The 12,148-nt window shown below is 40.1% G+C and overlaps 1 protein-coding gene across 4 annotated transcripts in view; it reads left to right on the forward strand.

Annotated features, from left to right (window-relative positions):
- Positions 1-12,148, forward strand: part of LOC139459798 (mechanosensory protein 2-like) — a 96,532-nt gene that overhangs the window by 33,917 nt on the left and 50,467 nt on the right. Inside the window, exon 1 of one of the 4 annotated variants that reach the window (XM_071241475.1) lies at positions 7,224-7,360. The exons of the other annotated variants lie outside the window; for them this stretch is intronic. Coding sequence (XP_071097576.1) covers positions 7,318-7,360 — 43 coding nt within the window. The 5' untranslated portion in view covers positions 7,224-7,317. Of the gene's footprint in view, positions 1-7,223; positions 7,361-12,148 lie in introns of those variants that run through there. 4 annotated transcript variants of the gene reach the window in all.

Below are 12,148 nucleotides of genomic sequence, written 5' to 3' on the forward strand. Positions count from 1 at the left end.
GAGAATGTACGTACTCAGCACATGTTGCTCAACATAGTTGCTCACAGTTAGCTGACTTCCCATCAGTCGTCCGAATTGTAACCACGTGATCAAAACTCAGTGATGATGTTTATCGCGAAGCAAATGGACATTTCTTGAAAAGCGTACTTTGTCATTACTGTAAGTAATATTCCTTATCGGCGGAATGGCTGGTTTTCACTTCATAAGTATCAGCAGACATGCAGCTATCTTCGTTAATTATTCATCACGATATTCCATAAGTCTATTTCAAGTGGAGACAATTATAAGTTTGAGGTTAATCCTTCACTATGAACTTTGATAATCCTTGCAGAAGTGTAGTTTCCAACTGTAAATGGTATTTATGGCTTGTTCATAATTATGATAACTGTGAACTGAGTTCAGTTGAGATGTGATTTTGTGATGTAAACATTAACAATACTGGTAACCATCGCAGACTTTGTAACACTTTTTCTCCAAAATTAAGTCTTGTTGCAACAACAACAAGATTGCTTGTTTATCACAAAAACAAACCATGGTGATGTTGATTATTATCAAAATATTTGCCAATGTGTAATTCTATTCAGATAACCTTTGCAGGCTCCATGATGTCAGATTTTGGTTGAGTATATATATTCTCTCAAATATAAAGCCTCGGCCCGCCTATTACAAAATCCAGATTTCTATACTATTTTTGTTCAGGTATAAACACACTGGTGTTTATTTATGCCATAAAATGAGAGCCCAGGCTTGCTTGTCTAGAAATACATCTACCAGAAAGTAATGGCTTTGCCTGGCTTCCATGAACAGAAAGAAAGCAGTTGTCTCCCTTTCATCTATCGAGAAAGGTGCCTGTGATGTTTAGCTGCCTAATTGCCTAATTTACCCACGTACTTACGGCACTGTTAGCTTTAGTCTGGAATGTTATCATTTAATACAGGATGGGATTAAGTTTCCTGTTGACGTGGGTTCAATAATATTTTGAGAAAACTTGAGTTTGAAATGGATCTTTCACGGTTTGCTCTACATGTATTTGTGAAACAGCTTGACAGAGATATTCTGACATGGCATGTTTCTCGTCATATAGCAAAATTTAATCAGATTTGTCAGCAGGTAGCCATCTGGTTGATAGAGTCGAATTAGGCGGATTAGAATATCAAGGTTAAATAGGTTTGCCTTGTTATCAGAGGTGAGATGTACATGTCTAATGATTGATGATGACTTCAAAAACTAAATGTAACATTTTTAAACTTTCTATTGGCTATTAAAAGAAACAACTAGTTGCCTTTTTGTAAATGAAAAGAATGAGTAAGTTGTTGAACTTATGGGGAGTTAAACCTTCAGACTTTTCCATGCTTTGCTATTATTAATATTTAGGAGTGTAACGATAAATAGAACTATCGATGTATTGCTATTGTTGGCCCTGCAGATGTACTATACTACTAGGTTTGTCAGCACCATACCCGTGCTCGTGGATTTCACCGAAGTGGTAAACGTCTAAGTCCTGCATCACTTCGGGCTTTCCTCCCACATTAAGCTGACACGCTGTGATATAACTGGAATACTGTTAAAAGCGGCGTTAAACCCAACTCACTCACTCACTACTATACTACTGACAAAAAATAAGGGAACTGATGAAACGATAGTTAAGGTGTATTGACGATAAATGTCTGTAAAATAATTACAGGCGTGTTGATCACCATGTTGGGTGTTACATGCAGGACACCTTGATGGCATACTGTTGAATTAACTTACCCTTGCTTATGGTTGCCTTAAGTCAGGGATTGAACTACTGACCTTCCACTCTCTGGGCAGACACTCTATCTACTGGACGACAGAGATTATAATGGGAGTATTCAGAATGAGAAATACATCTGGTTCTACCTTTATTTACTCCACAAGAATTAATTTGAAAATTTGATAATAAATGTTAATTACTTTTGACAAATGACTAATTTCGATTCCACCTATTTGTTTTTAAAAATGAATTGTGTTAAGGATCAAAAGTATGTTTGGTTTGGGACAAAAAATAATTAGTCAGTTGATGAATCAGAGCTGGTATTGGTTTCTTTGATGACCAACATAAATAGGGTTAAAAATATTCTTTAGAATCTTGCTCAGATCATTTCTCATCTGTCACAGTAGGCATAGGAAAGAATGAAAAGAGAATAAGCTGTACAATGAAGGTGTGTCACTGTATGATTATGTAACCATGGAAACCAAATCCTGATGAGCAAAACAATATGTAGTTTTGGAATGATTTGTTTTTGATGTCTGCAATGGTTTGTGCAGGTGGGAGTCATGTAGATTTGATGTTGGGTGGATGAAGGTGGTAGAAACAGTGTGGGGCCGACTCACCAGGGATTGGGTGAGTCTTATGTTGGGTGGACAGGGGAAGGGGTGATGTGTAAGCTCACTTTAACAGAAGACCAGGGAAAGGAATTCTCTCCAAATTCTTCCCTCATATATTTATATAACACAAATCACAAATATCGATAATTCTTGTGAATCCTCTACCTCGAAAAACATCTTTCCCATAAATCCTGTATTTTGGATTTAATCACACTAATTTAAAACTTTCAGATTTTCAACAGACGTCCTCTTCACTGTCAATTACACTATAAGTTGTTCCCAATATAGCACTATAGCTACCCAAGCTATGACGTGCGTAATGGCGGGAACCTCACTTCTTTCCTCTGTGTGCTAGAGTCAACACCTATTGTTAGAGTTGTAGCTATCTAGCACTTGGATTAGTCACATTAATCTAAGATTATTCTATAAGTTTTCTTAAAACAGACATATTAAGTCTTTATTAATAGCTGCTAATTGTAGTGACAATTGTACTCACATAAGTTTAAGGCTGGCGTGAGGTGTTTGTGAGGTCGCAATGGAGTCTCCCACTTCTATTTGCTTGTTAGAAGTGTGGCCATTTTATGGTCACGGAAGCTCCTCATAACTACTGCTGGAAATGCAGAGACCCTAATTGAATGGATGAGGCTAGAAGCAACCAATGCTCCTCTCTATCTAAGAAGCTACTCGAAGCTTTGAAAAGAGCTAGAAGACAAGGAGCAGCCAAGAAGAAAGTCGATGTCATCTCGGCTATCGACGCCAACTTAGCTCTGGCTTTATCCCAGTGCTACCATCTACTTCGCCGAATGTATCTTCTCCCCAGTTCTCTATGAACTTGATTGAACAACTCTTCAAACAATAGTAGGAGATGATGGAGGCTATGTTTGAGTCACGCTTCTCAACTGTAACCCAAGAAATGGAGAAGCTTAAGAAGAAGCAGAAAGTATTGGCAAAGAAGAGTCCTCCAGCCATTAGGCTGCTTGGGGCACAGCCATCTGTTTCTGCCACAGCCACGGCCGTACAGCCTACCCCAGCCGACCATACCGACCAGCCGGGTACAAGCTTTCAAGCTTTACCCTCCCATGATACACAGGCATCTAAATCTCCGCTTTGGTCCCGCCATACTCCCCAGCTAAGACACCGTAGAGTCACCGCACAGACTCCATGGTAACCCAGCAGACCGTTACGGCAGCTTCACTTCAACCGTATGGTAGCCATCAACCGACGGTACCCAACTGACTGCTTGGACTGCTGGGGACCGTCCAACCGACTGAAACGAAGATGACATCATGGGACAGTCCAGCGGTTTGATAGAAGACCATGATTCCTGTACGGGCTCCGTTATAACACGGGCAGTCATCACAAGCCGCACGGACCTTACTCTTAGTGGAATCCTGGACACCAGCGGATGATGAACTGCATGGGGAACACATTGAGTGTATGGTTTATGACGAACATCCATCCCTCACGGGAGTTACCCACGATCATTCTGAGGCAGATCGGACCTATATGGAGAGGTTAATCAGGCTGATGATTCACTCCAGCGGGATTATACAAAGGGATACAGCTTTGTTGAACTCATTGAAGAAATGCCTGTACACCAACCTCCAATGGCCAAAAATTCACCACTAAGATTTTGGAATAAGGAGGATGTCATACTCCTACATCATCTCAACACATCCACCAGACATTGCCATGGCAGAGTTATGCAGGCAGGGTGGTAGATCAGGCGTCTGAAAATCTACTCAAGCTAAGACGTGATGACCGGCTACCCTTACCTCCATTGAAGCGGTAGTTGTATAAAACAAATGATTCTCTACTTCCGGATCATCAAGTTTTGGACGAAGACTTTACGAAGCTAGTACGACATCCTAATACTAATGTCACGCTACCAGCTTCACGGATCAAGGACCTGTCTATGGCGTCCATGGAGTTCATATCAACTGGTTTGTCGCAGGAATCAGGCACATTATTCCACCGTTGCAGACATCATATGAAGGCATATTCGGAGAAACTCCTATGAATCTTAGAACAGATCAAGTCGGACTCATTCACAGCCTGCTAGACACCATAGTCAGAATGCAGGAAGACTTAATCTCCACCCAAGTCTGGATGTCTTCACAGCTTCTCTGGGTTCAGCTTCAACAACTACTAGCACAGATTTGTTCAAGAGCTCTTTCCAACCAAACAAAGAGATTGATAATGTCACAATCAATATCTGCTCCCAAGACATTCAACGGCAAATTGGGACATGTCACAGGACAGGTCAGACAGGATACAACTGAATGATTTCAAGCATCAACTATCAACCTAGCTGCCAAGGAACATGGATTTTCCTATCCCCAGAGGCATTCCTGGGATCAGACGGACTCGTCATATATACAACCAACTAAGAAGAAGTTTGTCCCCATGGGAAGGGTTCGTTCCAACTGAGTCGGGGGTATGACAAGCGTCAGCCTTCTCGGGAGTCTTTTCGTCAGTCCAACTAGAAGAAAAGAGGATCCTATTGCGGGGGCAGATCCGGACTGTGATTTACACCTACCGTCTTTCAACATAATGCTGACTCATGGCCAGTGGGAGGGGTCTTCTGTCATACATCGAAAGTTGGAAGCAGATTACGCCCGACCACTGGGCCCTAGATGTTGTGGCTCATGGATACAAATTGCATTTCAAGAAGCATCACTTCCTGAAATTTCAAGCCATCAGATGCAGATTTCGTCTAGTCGGAGCCAAGCTAGCGGCAGCAGATAAGGCCGTCAGGAAGCTACTAAAGAAGCGAGCCATTCGGAAACTATCAGAAGCCAACTAGACCAAAGGCTTTTATTCTCCAGTATTCTTAGGTCCGAAAAAGGATTGGCCCGACATGAGGATGATCATTGAATTAAAGATCCTCAACAAGAAAATCATGGTACCTCTGGTATATTCTAGCAAAGATGTAATAGAGGTAGAGGATTCACAAGAATTATTAAACAATTGTTATCATTGTTAATAATTCTAAGAATATTACCTTTATTACATCAGAAGTACTCCCACCCACCTCCCTAATTATCCCCTGCCCCAACAAAGTTGGCGGGGGATATAGAAAAGGGTTCCGTGTGTGCGTGTGTGTGTGTGTGCGTGCGTGCGTGCGTGCGTGCGTGTATGTGTGCGTGCGTGCGTGTGTGTGTGCGTCCCGAAATCATTTCCGGAGCATTCAGAAACTCTATGAAACTTTGCATGTCTATCAGACTCATGCTGAACTGGTGCCTTTTGCTATTTAGGAGTTTTAGAAATTTTTATGTTTTACGTTTCCGTTGCAACAAGTTGGACTTAAATTCTATAAGGGTGCTGTTCATTTCCGGAGCGTAACTCAAAAACCGTTAAATACTTTCTTACAAAACTTTGCATGTCTACCAGACACATACTGAACTGGTGCTTTTTGCTATTTAGGAGTTTTAGAAATTTTTATTGTTTATGTTTCCATGACAACAAGTTGGACTTAGGTTCTATTATAGGGTGGGTTCACTTATGGAGTATATCAAATAAACTGTTAAATATTTCCTTGCCAAACATTGCATGTCTATATATAAAGCACATACTGAACTGGTGCCATTTGATATTAAGGAGTTTTAGAAATGTATATTTTAGAATTTCCATTACAGCTATTTTGACATGGGCTAAGAGAAATGTTGGGTCAGTTACCTGGTTTAGGACCATAACGTGTTAAAATAGGCGGGGGATGTAGATGACTTCTTCGACTATACGCGTGTTCACCTACCCCTAGTGGTTAGATGTTGAAAGAAGTGAGGTTCCCGCCATTACACACATCATAGCTTGAGTTGCTATAGTGCTCTATTTGGAACAACAAATTGTGTATGATTGACCGTGAAGAGGACGTCTGTTGAAAATCTGAAAATTTTAGTTAGTGTGATTAAAGCCAAAATACAGGATTTATGGCAAAGATGTGATAGAGGTAGTATTCTTAGAATTATTAACAATGATAACTATTCTTCAATTTCCATTTATTATCTACATCCATAACAGGCATTGTGGAAATGACAAAGATAATTGCCATATCTTACCCTGTATTATGCTTTTATTGATTGCATTAACACCAAAAACACTAGCATCTGATGACACCCTAAAGATTTATTTGTTTTGTCCTAATAAGCTTCTTTTACGTCAATAGGAGCTTTAATTGCCAGTTTCCTCACGATGGGAGACCTCTAAAAAACATGAGTGAATATGTAACCCCATGTTAGGATCAATAGCATCCTTCACACTTCGCATTCATCATCTCTTGTCAAGCTCTGTGCTTAATGACGTGATATACCTAGGTTGATCCTTAGTACCTGGCTCCATGGGTAGACAGCTGTGGAGGGATGATTGAAATAATGCCATCAAGGAAGTCATTAAAAAAAATCAATGTTTTCAGTTGTTTGATATTAAGAAAAGACGATGTTAGGATGAGTTAGGAATGACTTTGATTAAGTAATTTGATAGATGCACATATCAAGATTTGAAAGATGAATTGTCTTGTATGATATTCACCAGCTGGGAGATATCATACCATACAACTCCAATTGGTATCAATTACAGTCCTGCTTTGAAAATTACTTTCAAGGCAGTCGTCTATTTAGCTATAACAATTGTATACATCCACCTGCAACATGAAAAGAGCAATCTGACAAGATTTATCGTATGATTTTTATTCCTCATAAAAAAAATTCTCAAAGGAATTAGTCTTTTACATCTCTTTTTCATTTGGAGCTGGTTAGTTTGTTCCTTTCATACAGAATCATTCTCATAACCAATATCAGTGCCTGAGGGTGTGCAGTGAATTATCAGAGTTCCCTCCCCTGTTGGAAAAGGGTATAGCTCGTCAGTGCGGTGTCTGGTGTGTAGCCAGCTGCTGCTGCTGCTAAAAGTGGCTGCTTGGTCCCCCAGCCTGCTGGTGTAGTAGTTTGTGGCATTGATTTTGTACATCACAATATGGAGATGGAGGCTACGAACCACAAGAGCCAGGGAGCTACAGGTACTGTTTGACTGTTTGACAAACAATAACACTTTCTGTGGTAGATGAGGAGCAGGGTTAGTGGTATCGGGGCTCGGCATGGTACACTGGTGCTGTGGAATTGTTGTATGTTTCTTACAACCATCGGTGTTGTTTCCAGTCACTCACACCCTTGTCTATGCTTGTGTGATAATATATCCTGGTGCAGCTGTTGTACAGATAGGTCTTGGACAACTGTGATATGATATACACTTTATGAACGACTTGCTGTGGTATAGTGCCTTGTAATGTAGCCAGGATTTAGGACAAGTTACACTCAGTGGGGATATGGGTTTAGCTGAATGGTTAATCAACAAGCTGTCAGGGTTCAATCAGATTGTGTAATTCATGCCTTGTTTGTCTTGCTGTCATGGTCAGTGAGTGAGTGAGTGAGTGATCTGTTAGTGGTAGTGGATCATGACAAAAAAGTCAGTTCATATTTATTGATTTCCTTATTATTTTCCACTTGGTGTTTATCTTACTATTTCTAGCTGTGCTTTTTGTCAGTGTAGTCCTGTTCAAATGTCAAAAGGCTATATAAATGTTTCTTAATAGGATCTGATACATTTCGGTAGCAAGAAGTATGATCATCTGCTTTTTGGTGTTTGAAATGATGTAGTAATCATGGTAAAAAAGTCAAATGTAAATGTCTATAGTCACCTTATTGAAATTACTGTGTTGCAAAAAGATACGGGGGCACGGGTGGCCCAGTCGTCTAAGGCGCCGCGATTCGCTGTGCAGAGTTGCGTCCCTTGGGCACGCCAGAAACCTATGATTGTGGGTTCGAATCCCAGTTCGCCCCAATTATGTTTCTAGGTTTGTCAGCACCATACCCGTGCTCGTGGGTTTCACCGAAGTGGTAAAAGTCTGACAACTGGAATACTGTTAAAAGAGGCGTTAAACCCAACTCACTCACTGCAAAAAGTTACAAATATTTTAGGCATATGGTCATTGATACAGATTATAAGACTTGTCATTTTCAAGAACAATGCATTGATTTAAAATTAAGTATAATTCTAATACATGTATGACTTTCCAATATTTTGTCCAAATATTTCTTGTCATTACCATGGGTATGTTACATATATTTCTTTGATAATTAATTCCATGCTTTCATAATTGGCTTGATTCATCTGCTAGGTATGATTCCTGTCATCTTCCCCAAACTCTTTGTCAATATAATGTTATTGTGCTGTCATGGCTATGCTTGGATAAGCCTTAATCATTCATATGGTGTCTGTTACACAAAGCATGTGTTCCCACAAAAGAGCAGTCCTTTTACGAACTGAAATGTTCATATGCCGTAGTGACCACAGGTGACTTGTCTTCAACAGGTATTGTTAATCACAGGACTTCTTGATGCAGGTGCCCTAGAGAATTCTTTGTTTTGGGGATCCAAGGCAAATATAAGGCTCTCATGCTTCTTGATCGGGACAGGGTTGGTCTCTTGAAGTAAAAATCTAACAGATTTGTGTAGCTTAGGCATTTAGAATCTGCTGATTTGCTGTTAAGATTTCATCCCTGATTATGATAATTTCAGCACCATACTTGTAGATTTCCGCAAATTTAAGCGATGAACCTCTGGGTGTATTGTCTGTGTCAGCAGCTGCTTGAAAAAAACATTGTTATGCTTACCTTGTTTTCCGTTTCACTTAGTAAGTGGAGTTTGGTCTATGTATCAGACCCATGGAGATCCGGAGTAGAATAGGTCTTCAGCAACCCATGCTTGCCGTGAAAGGTGACTATGCTTGTCATAAGAGGTGACTAACGGGATCGGGTGGTCAAGCTCGCTGACTTGGTTGATGCATGTCATTGTATCCCAAATGCACAGATGGGTGCTCATGATGTCAATCACTGGATTGTCTTGTCCAGGCTTGATTTACCAACTGCTGTCATATACCTGGAATATTGCTTAGTGTGACATTAAACAACAAACAAATCTTTTCCAGAATAACAGTTTGTTGGAAAGCAGTTCAGCAATAGCTGGAGCATAAGACAACATTCACTTCTCCTTCATGTTTTATTGCTGCATCATATCTGACCTTAAGCCTGTTTCACAAAGTGATTTGGGAGCTGTCCTTCCGCTCACACTTTAATATTGGCGTACGACAATATTAGCGCTAAGATTGTTTTGTGAAATGGGGCTCCCAGCTGCAGAGGAATAAATGAAACTGTCATTTCCATGTTCAGTACAAACTTAAGGTGACTAGTCAGGCTGGTTGAATGCAAAATGAAACGGAATGGGTAGTTTGGAGGGTTAGACAATGCAGATAGCCTGCATGTCCAAGACTTGGGGGAAAATGTAAGGCATTTAGATTTTATTCCTGAACTGGCACAGAAAAACAATCTGCCTCTATTGAAAGTAGTATACCTTTCCAGTGATAAAACAGTCGAAATGTTCAGGTTCAGATCTACTGAAAAGGATGTCCTGGACAGAAGACTCATTTCTATTTGCACAGACTGGTTCAAATATGAATTGGTACCAAGTGGGGTTTTTTTTCTAACTATCTTTGTTGGATTTAATGAGCTAGACAAAGTACATATTTTAGGTAAGCTGAGCTTAAATAGGTAGTTTCAAATCAAGAGTTAGAAAGAGAGCTTTCACATATTCATCCCTATGAATCCATTTTAGCGTCTGTAATGGATGAATTGGTGATTTTTTCCAGGCCCAATTCAGAAGCTGATCAAGTGCATAGCTCTTCACTGATAAGTAGGCTGCAAGACAGTCGCCTTTGATGGTTGAAATGGACTTTCGCCCACATCAGTGTTTACGTCTTTGCTGCAGACATTTGGCGATGCAGTAGCTACTGATAGCAGTTCAGTTCAACTGCTGAAATTGTTTTTTACATCTCTAAAATTACAGAAGACATGGGGGTTAATGAAAAAGGGAGGTTTAACAGCTGTGACAGTGATGTACAGACCAGGAGGGGCTACCAGCCTGTTGGTTCTGTCCCTCAGGGTCCAATGACACTCAGGATCCGATGTGTGATGACTGATTGTTTCCAAGGTCATTATTACCTATTCCACAGGCTTGAAAAGGCCTTGAATTTTTAGTTCTTACTTGAAAAGGCCATGAATTTAGATTCTATGTTCAAAATAGATAAATTGCCTTGAAAAAGCAAGATTATTTTGTCTCATATTATCTCAAGTTCGCCTTATGTGTTTGACAAAATTCCATCCTCCCTCTCAAAACCAGAGATGAAATGATCAGTTCCTCAGTATTGTTCCACATTCTAAGGCAATGTCATCTCAATTTTAGTAACAAGGCAGGTAAAGAAACTGGTACTGGCCCCCTCCCCTGCTTGCCAAGACAAGCTGTCCTACACTAAATGTCTTATTTCTTTATAAACAGTGTGCATGTGTGTTACCATTAATAAAATGCTGCGAAAATGTGTCATTTTCCATGTGTGACACTTGGTACATTTGTATTCTCTTCTGTCCAAGTATATCAGTACTGAGAAGTAGGATATATTATACTGAGTGTAGTGTCTGTGTCAGCAGCTGTTGTACACTTTTCTTGAAAAAAACATTGTTATGCTTACCTTGTTTTCAGTTTCACTTAGTAAGCAGAGTTTGGTCTTTGAATCAGACCCATGAAGATCTGGGGTGGAATAGGTCTTCAGCAACCCATGCTTGCCGTAAGAGGCGACTATGCTTGTCGTAAGAGGTGACTAACGGGATCGGGTGATCAGGCTCGCTGACTTGGTTGATGCATGTCATCGTATCCCAATTGCGTGGATCGATGCTCATGATGTCAATCACTGGATTGTCTGGTCCAGACTCAATTATTTACAGACCACCGTCATATAGCTGGAATATTGCTGAGTGCGATGTTAAACAACAAACAAACAAACAAAATTTGTATCACAGACAAACACATATGAAAAAGTTTCTTCTATCCACAAAAACAATTTGATAGTATTTCAGTTATCAATTCTTTACCCTTGTCTACCCTTACCCTTTTTTAGGGGCGGTCGGGTTGCCTAGTGGTTAAAGCGTTCGCTCGTCAGGCCGAAGACCCGGGTTCGATTCCCGACATGGGTACAATGTGTGAAGCCCATTTCTGGTGTCCCCCACTGTGATATTGCTGGAATATTGCTAAAAGCGGCATAAAACCATACTCACTCACTCACTCACCTTACCCTTTTTTGTGAACACCTGGTGTCATCACTGATTTTGAGTGGTTCGTTCATATAATTTTCTTCACTATTTCACCTTTTACGTCAACTGGAATATAATCACCACTGGTTGTTCTCTGGTGTTGACATTTTCTCTTTACAGTAAACATCAACATTTGTGATAGTGCTGGAATATGGCTAAAAGCGGCATAAAACCATACTCACTCACTCACTCACCTTACCCTTTTTTGTGAACACCTGGTGTCATCACTGATTTTCAGTGGTTCGTTCATATAATTTTCTTCACTATTTCACCTTCAATATAATCACCACTGGTTGTTCTCTGGTGTTGACATTTTCTCTTTACAGTAAACATCAACATTTGTTACTTAAGGGCTCAGGCTAGATGGTATTAAAATGGCAACAATGATTAGTTGAAAGCTATCAACTGAAACTGTAATTGTGTTCATGCCGTGAGCAAAATTGCATCTCAGGTAATTGCTTGTTTTCACCAGGTTGTTATGGTAACATATTATTAGTTGATGTATATGTGACAGTAAGTATGATGTCTGTTGTTAAACAGGTAAAACTACTTAGTGTTTCCTTGTCACCTGAGATTGCTGCTGTGTATTGGAGAGAACTAATGGCATCT

This window comes from Haliotis cracherodii, unplaced genomic scaffold (genome assembly GCF_022045235.1).
Source record: "Haliotis cracherodii isolate W230 unplaced genomic scaffold, xgHalCrac1.p SCAF_13, whole genome shotgun sequence".
NCBI lineage: Eukaryota > Metazoa > Mollusca > Gastropoda > Lepetellida > Haliotidae > Haliotis > Haliotis cracherodii.